Source organism: Balaenoptera physalus (genome assembly GCF_965194825.1).
Source record: "Balaenoptera physalus genome assembly, chromosome: 10".
NCBI lineage: Eukaryota > Metazoa > Chordata > Mammalia > Artiodactyla > Balaenopteridae > Balaenoptera > Balaenoptera physalus.
In genome coordinates this window covers 66,081,937-66,098,767 of record NC_138889.1, presented here as the reverse complement: position 1 = coordinate 66,098,767, position 16,831 = coordinate 66,081,937, and the positions used below count along the sequence as shown (strand labels likewise).

Sequence of the window (16,831 nt, the reverse complement as noted above, 5' to 3'; positions counted from 1 at the left end):
GCTTTCCAGTTTCTGATTGTGTTCTCTTCTGAGATCACATTGAATTTCCTTATGTGTATTAGTTAGGGATGGCTAACTACTCTAATAGATAGACTCCAAAGTGTATAATGGCCCTAACACAATAGAAGTTTATTTCTCACTCACATAAACAGGTCCAGATGGTTCTAAGTTGGTGAGGTGGTGGCAGTGGAGGGCTCTGTGCCACACAGTTACTCAGGAACTCAGGTTGATGGAGGCTCTGCCATTTTCAACACATGACTTCCAGTGTCTCCCTAGGTGTTAGCATCCAGCCTGCAGAAAGGAAATGAACATGGAGTTCAATACATGGGACGTTGTATAGGCCAGGCCTTGAACTAGCACCTGTCATTCACATTGCTTTGTCTGGAACTCAGTCACACGGCCACATTTAAGTGTATGGGAAGCTGAAAAATGTTATCCACCTGTGGACCCAAAAGGAAGAGAAAATGGGTTTGGTGAACAGCTAGAGATTGCCACATGATATTTATTATATGTGTGATACTCTCGTGATGCCTCTATATCCTTATAATCAAGTTCCCGTTTTTTTCCTAAACTTGTTTGAGTTGACTTCTGTCATGTATCTCAGTGCGTGAGGTGTTTTCCTAGTAGCCATATTTAAAATAGTAGAAGTAATAAAGACTGATTAATTTATTTTCTCAGGGAAGTTGGGTCGATTTCCACCTATGATGCATCATCACCAGGCACCCTCAGATGGCCAGTCCTCTGGGGTTCGCTTCCAGAGGTCTCACCTTGCAGAGGCCTTTGCAAAGGCTAAAGGACCAGGTGGAGGCACTGGAGGAGGAGGTAGTGGAAGAGGCCTGATGGGGCAGATTATTCCAATCTACGGTTTTGGGATTTTTTTATATATACTATACATTCTATTTAAGGTAAGTGGATTCATCCTGATCATATTACATCAATGAAAATCCAGTATCATCATAATAAAAATCATTGTCAGCATTAAAACCCTTTATAGTTCATAACCCTTTTTCAAATCTATCATCTCTTTAAATCTTGCCTCCTCTTTATGAGGTACCTAGGATAGCTGTCACGTATCTCAGTTTTACAGATGAGAAAATCTTCACTCAGAACCTAAACAATTTGCCCCAGAATTCACAACTAAATATGCAGAACCAGGACTTGAACCTGAATCTTCTAGTTCCTAATCCACTGAGCAGTAAAGTTCAAAGCCTACCCTCCCCCGACCCTGCCCCAGTTTTTTCTTGATTGGGCATCTTTGTAAACTGTAAAGGCATAAAGATGTTCTAAGAAGAACTTTATCACGAGGATTGGCATAATGATTTCCAGGTGGCCACTGTGAGGCCAAATAATGACTGTACCAACACCACTTTTTCCTGCTTTTACCCCCAGGAGTATGAGGTGCTGTTTTTAACATCGGTTGTAGTAATTCTCCTGAAACAGAACTGCCGCGTCCTGAAACTAAGCCTGATATTTCCCAGCTCTGGGGAGATATGATTTGGGTCCTTTGAAAAGTAGACTCCCAGTTAAGTTCTGCCTCCAGGCAGGCTTTGGCCAGCCACGGGCCCGGGCCTGGGCACTGTAAGTAGAGGCAGGAGGCTGCCCTCCTAGCTAGAGTAAGAGGTGACTTCGTTCTTGCCTAGGAATTCTGCAGGCAGCCCAGGTTGAGTCTTGGATGAGCGAGGGCAAGGCAGATGGCTTGTGAAGAGATTTTTTTCTTGTGCCTTGACCTTGATAATTTTTTACTTGGAAACCTTCTGTTGGCTTTTTTTTTTTTTTTTTGAGATGTTTCTCTAATGTTGCTATTTGATTTGATTTTCTCCCAACCTTTTTTTTTTCCCATTTAATATGAGGGGTTCCATGACTTTGAGGTTCTGAGCTGCTGTTGATGTACTGTACCTCCTTCAATTCTCAGCTCTCAAAGGGGAAAAGTACTGCAGAGGATCGGAAGTGCTCTACTGCCACACCTGGAAGCACCCACAGGAAAATTAGTAAGTGCCCCTTTCAGTATATTTATAAGTTTCATTGAGTCAGACAGCTGTAATACAGCCAGAGGGACAATCTGTGGATATGTCTTAAAAGCATTTCTCAAAAGTTGTCCCAGATTAATCTGATGCCGATTTTTACCTTAGCTCTGGGAATTCTCAAGTTTCCATATTGATGTTGGGCTTTTGAGGGAAAGATAGTTATAAAAAGTACACAACCACCAGTTCACTTTTTTATATATTAGGTGATTAATATTTTATGCTCGGAATGGGTTACTTCTCATTTCTAGACTTCAGAATATTGGTAGCAAATTTCTTTATTTCACATAGAGGAAAACTGAGGCAGTGAGATCAAGTCATTGTCAAAGTCAGTTATTAGATCTAGAGACAGAGTTTAACACTTCTTACTCTTGAAACATGATCATCAAATATTTACCGACCAATTAGAATATTCCGTGCTCTCTGGAAAAATGAAATATATATGGCATGGCTCTTCCCTCTGAGAATTTATAGTCTAGGATGAATGTCAGGGAAAAATAACTTGTGAAAAGTTTACTACCTAGAAGGAAGGGACTTGGCAAAAGCCTTCTGGGAAATCGCACCTAGTTGTTTATGAAGGAGGGCCTATTAGATAGGATGCTTGAGTAAGACGCAGTCTGACAGAGGGCAGCTGTGGGAAAGAAGGCATGAAGAGTAGGTAGGATAAGCTGTGTTGTTGAAGGCCAAACTATCCTGTGGATACTGAAGCCTCATCGGAGGTTTTTAAAAGAAAGACATCAGCAAAATGACTGTGATCCCTGCTGTATTCTTTTCTTTTTTTGAATTTTTGTATTCTTAATTGAAATAGTGTCTTACCAAAAGTGATTGTAAATGCATCATGAAATTGTTTTTAAAGACTTGTGAACTAAAGAGTAGCAACTTCTTTATCCTGTCACATAATGCATTTAAAACAGAAAGAAGTAAATAAAATGAATTCCTAAGAGCAGCTGTTTTATAATGTAGTAGCAATTATATCAACTTCTTATGCTTCAATTTTGAATCATAAAGAAAATAAAAATAACCTAAGCATTTATGTGACACGGATGTTATTTGCATGCATAAGAATTTGTTGTACAAGTACTAAAAAGCCTTTGAAATATTACATTTTATAGTGACCCTCTAAATATATCTGCGTAGAATGATACTCGGGTGTGAAACAGAATAACTAGATTATCTACATAATGAGCAACATTTTATTTTCCTGTTACCTTAAAGTTCATTTCATGTACTGATTGAGTGATTGATTTTTTATGTTCTACTTTTAGGGTCTTAACATTACTTTCAGTAGTTGTGGTCCTTTCTGACCCTTGTTGAGAAAGCTGCTTCTGGGAGATAGGGTTATACCACTCACCCCAGATGACTGAAGTAGAAAACCTTGGGCAGGAAGGTCTCAGCCCTAGTTCAAGACTTCTTCTGTTGAAGAAGAGTAACTTTTATACTGTTATCTTCCATATAAGTTTTCAGATCCTAGGGACAGGTGAAATATCGTTCATTTCAGGGTCTTAACACCTTTTCTGAAGTCCTTTACCAGATTCGGTACTTTATCCTCAAGTATCATTTGAATTAGAAAGGAGTTATCTTCATTCCTTCTTGGCTGACTGTGCAGGGCTATGTTTTTCACTCCTAGGTATTTTCTTTGGCTGGTCCTGCTATAGTTCTGTGTGTGAGAGAGTGATTTATTCATCACTTTCTAAACGTGTATCCTTTAGATCTTGGTGTCTAGACCTCAGTACCCTTTGTGTCCTGATTGGATTAGCTGAATCTCAGGACCAGCCTGACTCTCAGGACCAGCCTGGATTATTGTAGAGCGTCACAGCCAGCCATGTTTCAGGAAAGGGCTTAGAGAGTTGTACATGATGGTTCTTAGATTGATGCTTATTTTTCAGCCAATTTTGAGCTTGTTCAACTACAAGAAAAACTGAAGGAGACAGAGGAAGCCATGGAAAAACTAATCAACAGAGTGGGGCCTAATGGTGAGAGGTACGTTTTCACATAACAGAGATCAGACTGTTTCCCATTTAGAGAGTCAATTCAAAATTTTGTTTTTCTTTGATTTCTGGTCCACTTGCATTCATTGTTATCATATTTGTCACTAACATATTATTTTTCACTGAACATTTCCATTTTCACACTTTCAAGCAGTTTCATTTTCAAGAGTATATGTTCCATGTTGTGCAACATTATTGTGAGAGTGAGTAAATTTGTGAGCAGATACTACAGGCTAAAATAACTGGGTTTTAAGGAAGACAGTATCCTAGCTGTCTAAAAAAAGGCAGAATTTTAAGTAAAACCAGATTATTAAATATTGTGGTTTCTGTTTGAGGCAGAACGAGAGAAGAGAGCAAGTACGATCAGAGTACGCATTTGTTTTGTGTTGACTGTTCCAGAACAGAACTAGACATGTGAAGTAGGTGTCAGGAGCCAAACTAGCCCTTTAGGATGCTCTGCAACGAAAATACACTCCTCTTGCTACAGGGCTGGCTGAGGATCTGAAAAGGTGGCTTCAGGGGGTTGATGGAAGTGGGCATCAACTAAGGAAACGTGGGTGTAGGAAGGCCAGGGAGGAGAAACCAGAATGTGAGATTGAGAACAAAGAGGGATTCGGTTCGCGCTAGGCCTTCTGACAAGAATGGAGGAAGCACTGGGGGTGAGCAGCAAAATCCCATGCAGGAGGATGTATTGAAAGGTCCCTCCTATAGCCCCGTGGGCTCAGGGTGGAGTCTTTGCCCCAGAAAACTGCTCTACCTTAGCCTCTTCTGTTTGCCGTCCTTGTGCTACTAGTGCCCCATACTGTTTTCCCTGCTTCCTGGCTCCCGCCTTGCCCATCTTTGGCCGGATAGGAGAAGAGTAAACATCCTCGAATTGAAGTCCCTTGGCTTGGCGTTTCCCTGCAAAGTCTACATTGCTGCTGAAATGACATTTATGAGGGTGAACCTTGCCTATCTGGGCCCATGACCCTTGACCTTCTTTTGGTCCAGAAAGCAGAGTGACTATCTGGACTTCTCCAGAGTGGTAGAGATAGGTGTACATATCTATACATGAGTATATCTGTGTGAGTGGATAACACTATTTGGCATTATTGAGCACTTACTAAGAACAAAGCTCCAAGCTAATGCTTTATATGCATTATCTAATGTTTGACTGTTTTGTATGAGTGTGACTGAACCAATTTGTGCAGCTATACTTTTCTGGCATTTTCTGCCCTTATCCTGTACCATTCACAGTCTGGGTGGGGAAGTACCAGACTTCTGTAGACCCTTGTGCCTCAGAAAATATCTGTACCCTGGCCCTGGTCTATTTGAAGCCCTAGGCCACACCTAAGTGTCAGGAAAACTATAGGTGAGTATCTGTGGGCAGGGCCTCCCACCTGGGAGATCCAACCCCTGGGCTAAGAAACCATGTGAAGATATTTTCTCACTATTCTTCACTGCTATTCAGACTCCCTTAGCTCAAACCAAATAACCCCACCATGCATACCATTTGTCCATTGCCGACGCCAGGGGTGCAGTACTGTGACCCCTAACTACTGTGTGTCCTCCTTGTGCCAGCCAGGGTTGCTGCTCCACGTTTTTTTTTTTAAGGATTATTTTATGCTGATTACTTTTTTTTTTTTTAAGATTTTTTTTTAGAAATTCACGTTCTTTTATTTATTTATTTATTTATTTATTTATTTTTGGCTGTGTTGGCTTTCTCTAGTTGCGGCAAGTGGGGACCACTCTTCATCGCGGTGCGCGGGCCTCTCACCATCGCGGCCTCTCTTGTTGCGGAGCACAGGCTCCAGACGCGCAGGCTCAGTAGTTGTGGCTCACGGGCCCAGTTGCTCCGTGGCATGTGGGATCTTCCCAGACCAGGGCTCGAACCCGTGTCCCCTGCATTGGCAGGCAGATTCTCAACCACTGCGCCACCAGGGAAGCCCCTGCTCCACGTTTTATGTGTGAAGGCAGAGGAGTTGTGTGTCAACACCGCCTCCGCCCCTGGAGCTGCACCATCTCATTGTTTCTGGGGCAGTGGGTCCTAGCTCAGGTTATATACTCCTAGTAAGTTGCTGGAGTGTGGGCTCTTTGAGAACATGCTGAGGCCACTGCCACATGGCAATGATTGTGTAAAATATTTTCCACAGTACCTCTCAGGAACCAGGGAGCAGCTCTCCTTCCACTCAAGAGAGCATAGCTTGTGTCTCTCTTTCCCAGATGTCTCATTTTCCAGTCTATAAGGAGGTGACCTTCTCTCTGAAACTCCTTAATCTAAAACCTTTTATCCTTACAGGTAGGCCCTATGGGACTTCCACCTTCAAAACTGCAAGGGCTAGGTAGCTGCATGTTTTACATTCTTTTCCTTTTTATACTTAAAGCCTTTAACCTTAGTTTCTGTGGCATTTGTTCTTTTACAAGTCTGTGCTTCTAGGATTATTAGAAGAGCCCAAAATACCCCAGTATTTTTTCTGTCAGATAAGATTTTATCACATTGCCAGGCTTCTGGAGGTCAAGGAGAGGATTTAAGACAAAGAAGACATGTTCATTTGCAGCCTTCAAAGTCCTTTTATATAATATCACTCCATAACTGTAAGATTTTGCTTAAAATTCCCAAAATATGCTCTTTCTGATACTTCATCTTAATGCTTATGTAAGAATCAAAATATGGGAAAGGTTTTTAATACTATCTAACAAAACTTTTCAGACAGCCTTCACCTGTAAGCGATATAAGTCTGCACACATTTTTAAATAATTAAGCCTCCTGGAAGGTTGGTATTGTCCCATGTTATGTCTGATATTAAGCAGACTCTCTAGCCCAAGGACACAAAGACTAAGGAAAGGATCTAGGAATCTGAATCAAGGTGTCCTCATTTTTGTCCTTGTGATCAGTGAAAGTTCCTTCCTGGAGCAGCATGTCCCACTGTAATTATTTACCTAGAAGCATGGAATGGCCCAAGGGAGAAATGAGGGTGCAGCCTCTGGCCGCAAACACCTTGGCAGGCATGTTGAGCACGTATGTGGGACCACAGATTTCTGGCAGGCGTTGTGGGGTTGTAAACTCTGAGGACAGGCTTAGTCTCTCTTGGTCACTGTGTTCACATAGTAGGTACTAAGTAAATACCGTTGAAAAAGAGTAGATATTCACTTTTGATGCAAGCATCTGTACTTATTACCATGATAGAAGAGTAAATCATGGCCATTCCCTGTTGAGATCCTTCTCTTCATTTGCTGACCTCTATATTCAGGGTCCTACTGGACATGTCTCATAGATAGCTACTCTTATCCTCATCAAACAGTAAATGTCCCCTGAGTGAATGAACATCCAAAATGGAACTCATCATCTACCCCTAGATGAACCTATATCTACCTTTAATGTTCCCCATCCCAGCAAATGGCTCCTCCATCTACTTAGTTGCCCAAAGCAGAAATTAGATGTCATCTTTGATTCACCTTTTCCTTCACTTCCCATATCTCATTAATCACCATGTCTTGTCATTTCTTCCTAATTAGTAAGTCTGTCTCCCTGTAAAACACTCTAAACTCTACTAGGACAGGGATTATCCTTCTTATTCCCAGAGCCTAGCACAAGCCAGTAGTAGGCTTTAGAAGAGTATTAATTGAAATGGAAGAATGAGTAAGTGAGTGAGTAGAGAATGCCTTTATTTTTGACATAGGTTAGAACTATCTCATGTGGTTTCTTTTCCTCTAATTTGCCTCCTTTCAATTCACTTTCTGCTTTCCAAACCAGTGGATTACATCTTTTGTTTTAACCCTTCAATAGGTCCCTGTTGCTCTTGATAAAGAATAGAATCTTTAACATGACTTACATGGTCCTAGGTGACATGGCTCTGCATACCTCAATTGCTTTATCTTTCTCCATTACTCTCTCTCTCTGTGTCTGTGGTCCAGCCACACTGACTGCTTGCTGTTCCTCTGAAGTAACCTGGGCACTTTCGCTTCTAGGATTTTGCATATACTCTTTTCCTTTGCTTGGATGTTGCCCCCGACTGCCTCCCCACACACACTTGTTTTAACTCTTGTCCTAGAGGTCTCAGCTTAGACATCATTTCCTCTGAGAGTCTTTCCCTGAACCCACAACTTGGTTAGGTGTTCCTCCCATATCCTCCCTTGGCCATCTCTGTTTGCTGGATAATGTAAGCATCATATTACTTCCTTATCTTCTGTTAACTTTTCTGTCTTCCCTAATACCCTGTAACCTTACTGAGGACAGGGAATTTTCATTGTTCAACCTTGCATTCCTAGAGCTGGCTCATTGTTCAAATTTCGTTCCTAGTGCTGGCACATTGACAGTGTCTGTACATGTTGAAAGAATGAATGAGGTAGATGTAAAGAAAGTAGTTTAAAGCAGGCATTTTCAGCAATAATAAGAATATCTTTGGTACCTATTTTGATTCATTCTGCACAGCCCTCTGTGGTTGTCAATAGCAGGTATTATTTTCTCTTTAAGGAACTGCGTCTCAGAGAGAAAAAGTGTGCTCTGGGAACGTGTATTAGTTTTCTGTGGCTGGTATAACAAATTATCCCGAACTTAATGTCTTAAAACAATACACGTTGTTTCTTATAGGTCTGTATGTTAGAAGTTCTACACTGAGGTAAAATCAAGGTGTTTTCCAGACTGCATTCCCTTCTGGAGGCTCTGGGGTAAAAGCTGTTTCCTTGCCTTTTTCAGATTTTAGAAGCTGCCCACATTCCTTGGCTCATGGACCCTTCCCTCCACTTTTAAAGCCAGCAACAGTGGGTTGAGACTTTCGTACATTACATTATTACTTTGGCCTCTTCTGCCTCCCCCTTCTACTTTTAAGGACCCTCATAAATACATTGTGTCCTCCCAGATAATCCAGGATAATCTATTTTAAGGCCAGCTGATTTGCAACCTTTATTCCATTTGCAACCTGAAGTCCCCTTATGTATAAGGTAACATCATTATAGGTTCGAGGGACTAGGATGTGGACATATTTGGGGGGTGGTGAGGAGACATTATTCTGCCTACCACAGAAGGTCTCAGGAAAAAGAGAGAATTTAAATAAGCCTTACAGGATGGAAGGATTCCCTCCGGCCGAGTTGGGGGAAAAATGTTCCAGAGGGAGAGGGTGGCACAAGCAGCAAACAAGGTGAGAAGTCAGGCATGTTTTTTGGAATAGCAAGTAGTTCGAAGTAACGGGAGTAGGGTACACCAGGGCTGTGGTAAATGGTTAGGGAGGTAACTAATGGGAGAAAAAACTAGAAAAGTAAACTGGGGGCAGACTGGAAGGCCCTGAATGGTAGGCTGAGAAGTTGGAATTTATTGTATTTACAGCGGAGTGCCTCTGAAGGCTTTTGAAAAGAAATGGCATAATCTGCTGTGCTTGAGAAAAATAACTCATGTTTAGGGTGGCTATATGCTAGGATATTGAAAAAGTTCTAGCAAAAGTGATAAATAGGCCAGTGAGAGTAGAAAAGAGGTGGGGGGCAAATTAAGGGGGCTTCAAGGAGGAAAAAAGAATCACAGGCTGTATCAGGATTCCTTGGTTGCAAGCAGACAACTCTGGGTAGCAAAAATATGTTTTTTGGGGGGTGTGGCCGAATTTATTGGAAGAGTATGGGGTAGCTTACAGTCTCAAAAGAATAGCTGAAGATCTAAGTTTCAGGAAGAGTGGGAACCAGAGCAGCTCTAGGGATTTAGGAGCAGGAGCAAATAGACAGTCTCTTCAAGGACTGCTGCCAGGATGAATTAACATGAAAAATTTTCAGTTCAGGCTTCACTGTGTTCAAGATCCAGTTTTAGGAGAAAGTATAGTTGGCCCAGCTGTATATATCACTGAATCAGTCACTGCAGCCAAGGGGATGGAGTGTGATGATAGGCCATGGGCCACGTGGCCACTCTAGAAGGAGAAGCGAGGGGATGGATGGCTTCAGCCTCTGCACTGTGAGCGGAAGAGGGATTGGTTTTCCAAAGGAGAACAAACTAGATAAGAGAAGTGAAGGGGAAGAGATGGGTGATCTGGAGACTTACAGCCCAAACTGGGAGGAAGATTATGGCATCAACCAAAATAAAAACACAGAAGAATGAAGATAAGGCTTTGGAATAGGGGTCATAAGTTCAGCTTTGAGTATGGTTGAAGTGCCATCAGAACATCCATGTATGATATACAACAACAATAGGAAATTTGGGTGTTGAGGTCAGAACAGAGGACACAAGTTCGGAAGTCATCTGGCTGGGAGTAAGAGGTAAGGGCCATGCGGGAAAGATGAGATCACCATATCCTTGAGGCATATAATTACTGTGTGGCAGTCGCCAGCATTCTTTTGCTGGTCTGGTTTCTGTTCTCATGAATGGTGTTGGAAGAAACTGTTTCATTCTTCTCTCTGTGTTTAACTCTTGGACTCAGAACTTGATGATTCCTCTGGATTTACAGCAATAGCATTCAGAAGTCTGAGTTACCTCCCAACTTGACGTTTTATTTTTCTAACATCTTGGAATTGGCCATAGCCAACCTCACCTAGCTTACCTGTTCATGCAGCTGCTCATGATCCTGGGCCAACTAGGACAGGGTTTTGAAGGGTGAATTTAAGTTTAACTTTATTATAGTGACAGGGCCTCCAAGTAGAAATGCCCAGGAGGTAACTGGAGTTATGAGACTGGCCTTTGTGTGAAAAGTCAAGATTAGAGGTAGAGATTGGGCATCGTCTGTGTAGAGGTGATGGTTTAATCTGTGTAATTGGGTCAGCTTCCTGAGGGCATGCCTGTAGGAGTGGAGAAACAAGAGTCCTAGGATTGAGCCTTCAGGAAAACCATGTTTTAGGATGTGGGAGTAGGAAAGTGAGCCAGGACCAAAGATACAAGGAATGGTTAAATAGGTGGGAGGAATACAAATGCCAAGGGAGGAGGGCATTTCAAGGAGAGGATGGTCCATAGTACAGAAAAGTCAAGAAGCATGAAATGTGAGAAAAAAGACTTTTGGACTTTAAAGTGGTCATTGGGGAATTCCCTGGGCAGGCCAGTGGTTACGACTTTGTGCTTCCACTGCAGGAGGTTTGGGTTCGATCCTTGGTCAGGGAACTAAGATCCCACAGGCTGCACAGCAAAAAAAAAAAAAAAAAAAAGTAAAGTGGTCACTGATCATTGATTTTCACAAGTTTTGGTAAAATGATGGAGTGGAAGCCAGATTTCAGGGAGGTAGAAGAAAAGGTACAGTGAGGAAATGGGGACCAATCAAACTAACACATATTTATTGAGCACTTAAAATGTTCATGGCACTGTGGCTGTACACTGTGCCTGTTGTGAACTTACCACTGCCCTCCAGGAGTATCAAACCAAGTTGAGACAATGAGAAATCCATGGAAGTCTTCATTGCAATAAATTCAGAAGATGTAAGGTGGACCACGATTAATTGCCTAACATATGATATGGACACTGAGTACATCTGAGGACACTTTAGTTTGGAATTCTCTAAGAAAGCTTCTCTTGTCTGTTTCTGCTTCTCTTAGCCTACCCATCCCCCTTTTATTTAAAGGTTCCAATTTTCCATGAGTTAGGAAACAAAGTTAAGACTGTTTCGTTCAGTAAAAATCAGAATGTACTAAATACAGTCCAGAGAAGTAACGTGTGTAGCATGTTGTGCTAATCACATAGGCTCTTTTAGCTAGGGGTGACCTAGCTGCCCCAGAAACCTCCCACAAAGTGAGTTGTTGTAACAGTAAGGATTAGGGATTATAGAATACATGAGTAGTTAGGGTGAGTCAGCACTCCTGTACTGATGGGAAAGAGTAAATCAGCTGTTCAGCTGCATGTAGAACAGACAGGCTTCTTCAGTTCATGGCTTTGAGGCCATTTATTGTAGAGAAAGTGGAGCTCATGGGGCTTTTGTTTTCCTCCCACTGAGGTCTGTAGAAATGTTGCATCTCCATTTTCCTCAGTTGCCATCTTAATGTTGGCGGGAGAAGCAGTTTTTTCTAATTCCCTGTTAGTCATTAAGGGTAACGTAATGTAGGTTAAATGTAAAAAGAAACGTAGGCTCGGGGCTGGACTATTAGACAGATTGATGGCACCTCCATGAGGCTGGCACAGAGTGTATCATTTCTTCTTCATGAGTGTTGTACTGACGTCGGGTGCTTTGGGTTTTTAAGAGGAGCATAAGTAGCCTCTGGTAAGTCCTGCCACTAGATAAAACTGGTCCCAAAGCAGACAGTTCTCAGTCTTCTGAGTAGGGCCTTGCCTGCCTGTCAGTTCCACGCAGCGCTTCCCTCTCAAAGAGTCACGCCATTATCCTTGCGCCTCATCTTACTTGTGTAGACATTTCTCCAGAGCCACACAGCTAAGTTAGGGGTCACACCCAGGTTTTCTGAACTGTGCAGCTTGAGCACTATGCTTCAAGAATTGCACCAGAATGCTGTCAGAAGTCAGGAGACTTTAGTTTTAGAGCTGACATTAACTAACAGTGTGATAATGTATAGTTTCCCCTCCATGGGCCTCAGTTTCCCCAATTTCTCTGGTTTAGGTGATTTGTCAGAATGATCCAGCTCTGAAATTTTAGGATATATCTTTATTGCTGCACAAGCAGATTCAGCCTGGTAATTCCAGGGTTGGCCTAGTAGCATATTTTTCCCTAGTTGAGGCAAATGGTCCAACACATTTTCTTTTGATGACATTGCTTCAGAGAAAAGTGGCTTGTTTGTAAATGGAATAATATAAGTAATGGTGAAATTGCTTGAGATTAGAGAATCAGGGCAGTGAGGTGTACTGAAAGAACACTGAACTGAAGGCTAAGACATCTGGGGTCTTGTCCCAGTACTGACATTAAATCTTTCTGGGACCTTGGACAGTCACTTGATCTATTCTGGGCCTTAGTTTTCCCATTTATAAAATCAAAACATTGAACTAACATCTCTAGTTCCCAGCTATGCAGTTCCAGGATCAATTCCCAGAGTAATTATCTGTTGCTGTTGAACTTCCTGGAGTCCAGACAGATCACAGTGATGTTTATGTTCCTTGCCTAGGAGTATTTACCACTAACTGGCCGGATTGTCTGCTGTTTCTAAGCAGAGCACAGGCCGTGACTTCTGACCAAGAAAAACGATTGCTGCATCAGCTCCGAGAAATCACCAGGGTCATGAAAGAAGGAAAATTCATTGACAGCCCCACTCCAGAGAAAGAAGCTGAGGAGGCCCCTTACATGGAGGACTGGGAAGGTAAACAGTGTCTTCTTATCTCTTTGTTAACCATCAGCCCAGAAAAGAGATCTTACAAAATTTTTAAAAGTCAGCTTTATTACTGAGGTATAATGTAGATACAATTCACCAATTTTAAGTGTATAGTTGGATAAGTTTTGACAAATATAATCATACCATAGCGATGATTTAGTCATGATATTTCCATCATCTCAGAAAGTTCCCACCCCGTTGCTGCTAATCCCCTCCTGCTCTGGCAACAGCTGAACTGCTTTCTGTCCCTAGAGTTTTACCTTTTCTATATAAATGGATCATACTGCACATGCTCTTTTGTTTCTGGCTTTGTTGATTTAGTATAACGCTTTTGAGCTTCATGTGTTGAGTGTATTAGTAGTTCTCTCTCTCTTTTAATTGCTGAGTAGTGTTCTTTTGTCTGGATATAGTTTGTTTCTCCATTCACCAGTTCAGGAACATTTGGGTGCCAGCTTTGAGCTATTATGAAGCAATCTACTATGAACTTTTACGTACGTGTTTTTGTTGGAACATATATTTGTGTATATATCTAGGAATGAGGTTTTGGCATTTTATACATGTATGTTCAACTTTGTTAGAAACTGTCAACCTGCTTTCCAAAGTGGCTCTGCCATTTTGCCTTCCCACTTGAAATGTATGAGAATTGCAGTCCTCCACATCCTTGGTAACACTTGGTATCGTCAGTCTTTAATTTTAGCTATTCAAGTGAGTGTATAATGGTATCTAGCTTGTGACTTTAGTATGCATTTCCCCAATGACTAATGATGTTGAACATTTTTTCACACACTTATTTGCCATCTGTATATCTTTGGTGAAGTGTTTGTTCACATTGTTTGCCACTTTCTTTATTGAGTTGGTTGTATTCTAGTTGCAAGGGTTCCTTCTATAGTCTGGATATAAGTTGTCAGTTATGAATTTTGCAAATATTTTCTCCTAATCTGTGGCTTGCCTTTTTATTTTCTTAGTGACATCTTTCAAAGAACAGAAGTTTTTTTCATTTTGATGAAGTCCAGTTTATCATTTTCTCTTTTATGACTCACTTTCTTTGTGTGCGTTTAAGAAATCTTTGCCTAACTCAAAGTTTGCCTAACTCCTCTGTTTTCTTCTAGAAATTGTATGGTTTTAGCTCTTACATTTAGACCTGTGATCTATTTTTAGTTATTTATATATGGTGTGAGGTATCAGGACTGAGGTTAATATTTTTCCATATTGATATCCTATTGTTCCAGTTTATTTTGTTACATTTAATTACCTTGGTGTGTTGGTCGGAAATCAACCAACCCTTCCCCTTTTGGAAAATGGAAAATCATTTGACCATGTATGTGTGGGTATATTCTGGGCTTTCTATTCTGTTTCACTGATTTATGTGTCTATACTTACACCAGTGCCATAGTGTCTTTATCACTGTGTCTTTATATTGCCTTGAAGTCAGGTAGTCCAAGTTCTTCAACTATGTTTTTTCCAAAATTATTTTGGTAATTCTAGGCACTTCACATTTTCATATAAATTTAGAATCATTGTGTCACTTTCTACAAGAAAAAAGTCTGATGGGATTTTAATTGGCATTATATTGAATCTTTAGATCAAGAAGTTGGATTCACTCTTATGTTGCTGGTGGGGATGTAAAATATACCCACACTGGAAAAAAGTTTGGCAGTTTCTTAAAAAACTAAATATGTAGCTACTACACAGCCTTGCAGTTGTACTCCTGGACATTTATCCCAGGGAAATGGAAAGTTTTATGTTCAGATAAAACTTGTACGTGAATATTTATAGCAGCTTTATTTGTCATAGCCCCAAACTGGAAACAACCCAGACATCCTTCCACAGGTGAATGGTTAAACACTGTGTTGGTACGTACAGACTGTGAAGTACTACTCAGCAATAAAAAGGAATGGACTGTTGATACATGCAGCAACTTGCATGAATTTCCAGATGATTATGCTGAATGAAAAAAAGCTAATTCCAAAAGGTTATATAATGTGTTTCTATTTATATAACATTCTTGAAATGGCAAAATTATAGAAATGGAGAACAAACTAGTAGTTGCCAGAGGTTGAGGGAGTGGGAGCAGGAGGGAATGGGTGTGGCCAGAAAAGGGCAACATAAGGGATCCTTGTGGTGATAGAAAAGCTCTGTATATTGACTGTATCAGTATTAATATCCTTGTTGTGATATTGTAGCATATAGTTTTGCAAGGTGTTATCATTAGAAGAAACTAGGTAAAGGGTACATGGGATTTCTGTATTATTTCTTATAACCAGATGTGAATCTACGATTAACACAAAATAAAAAATTAGTTTAAAAAAGCAATGCAAGAAATTATAAAGGAAAGGATAGTGTTTTACATAGTGTACATAAAACTTTTCTGCAGATCAGAGAATGTCAAAAAGTTTTCAAAGCCAACAGTAAACTGCAAAAAGATTTGTAACAAATATGACTGATATCAGCAAAGAAGCTGATATCTTTAATATATAAAAAGTTCTACAACTAATTTAGAAAACACTGATATCCGCCTAGATATGCAGTGCACAAAAGAAAACAGTGCAACTGGCTACAAAACAGAAGAAAAATTATTCCATTTTCACTAGTAATCAATGAAATGAAAATTGGAATTCCTTTTTTTCTTCCAAATTGCAAATCTTCATTATATAATCTTGTTCCCAAATAAGGTAAAGTTTTTATCATATTTATTTTCTACCTACTGCTTAGGTTTTGTTGAAATTATGTAGAATTTTAGCTACAAGTGATGTTAGCTTTTACAGGTATTAGCCTTTTATCTTTTAAGTATTTCTTAACAATGGCATTAAATTTCTAACCACATTATCAATGATTATTTTACATTGATAATTCTTATTGATTTCATTTTTTACCACTTTCTTGTATGCAGTATCTTCTTTCTTGAATTTAAATTTTTGATTAATTTTTGTATCTGTCAGAATACTTCCTTAAGTCCCTCCCCCATCCCTCCCCCCCACCAAATTTGAATTTGTACAGGTTCATCAGCATATGTCTCCGTATGGATTTTTCAAGGTATTTTTACCTAGCATTTATCCATCTGAAGACTTGAGTTATTTTTTCAACTAAAGAATATTTTCTTATAATTTTGATTATTGCTTCCATTTAACCTACTCTGCCCTCTCATTGTAGAATTCTAGTAATTCGGAGATTGGATCTTGGATGGGTCTTCTATGCAGCTTATCTTTTTTCTCATAATTTCCATTTCTTTGCCATATTTATCTTTGTCCTGGGAGAATTCCTCACCTTGAACTTCTAATATATTAATTTGGTTCTCAGTCATGTCTATTTCAACCTACTCTTTTCTTCCTCTATTAAGTTTATATTTTTTTTGTAATGCTGAGTTTCTGTTTCTAACAGCTCTCTCTTACATTGTGTTTGCTCCCTTTTTTATATTGAAGCCTGGTTGGTTTTATACATTCAATAACCTGTTGAATATTACTGGGAACATCAATTATAAGCTGATTGACATTAACTCTTGTTTCCTGCATTGACTTTTTTCAGGGGCTATTTACATAGTTTGCTTAGTTTGGTTCCTGTTGTGAGCTGCTGATTTCCTCGTAGGACCAGTGAGTTTTTGTTGCTTGCTCATGTTTTTAATGAAGTTTTGGGTAACCA

At 40.3% G+C, this 16,831-nt stretch overlaps 1 protein-coding gene across 6 annotated transcripts in view; it reads left to right on the top strand.

Moving 5' to 3' along the window:
- RIC3 (RIC3 acetylcholine receptor chaperone) overlaps nucleotides 1–16,831 on the top strand; it is a 50,792-nt gene that overhangs the window by 26,389 nt on the left and 7,572 nt on the right. For 2 of the 6 annotated variants that reach the window (XM_082476361.1, XM_082476359.1), the window contains exons 2-5: nucleotides 679–905; nucleotides 1,913–1,988; nucleotides 3,908–4,001; nucleotides 13,035–13,183. In XM_082476361.1, the coding sequence (XP_082332487.1) occupies nucleotides 679–905; nucleotides 1,913–1,988; nucleotides 3,908–4,001; nucleotides 13,035–13,183 (546 nt within the window). Of the gene's footprint in view, nucleotides 1–678; nucleotides 906–1,912; nucleotides 1,989–3,907; nucleotides 4,002–12,991; nucleotides 13,184–16,831 lie in introns of those variants that run through there. The other 4 variants (XM_082476360.1, XM_082476363.1, XM_082476364.1 and 1 more) reach the window with 4 other exon arrangements.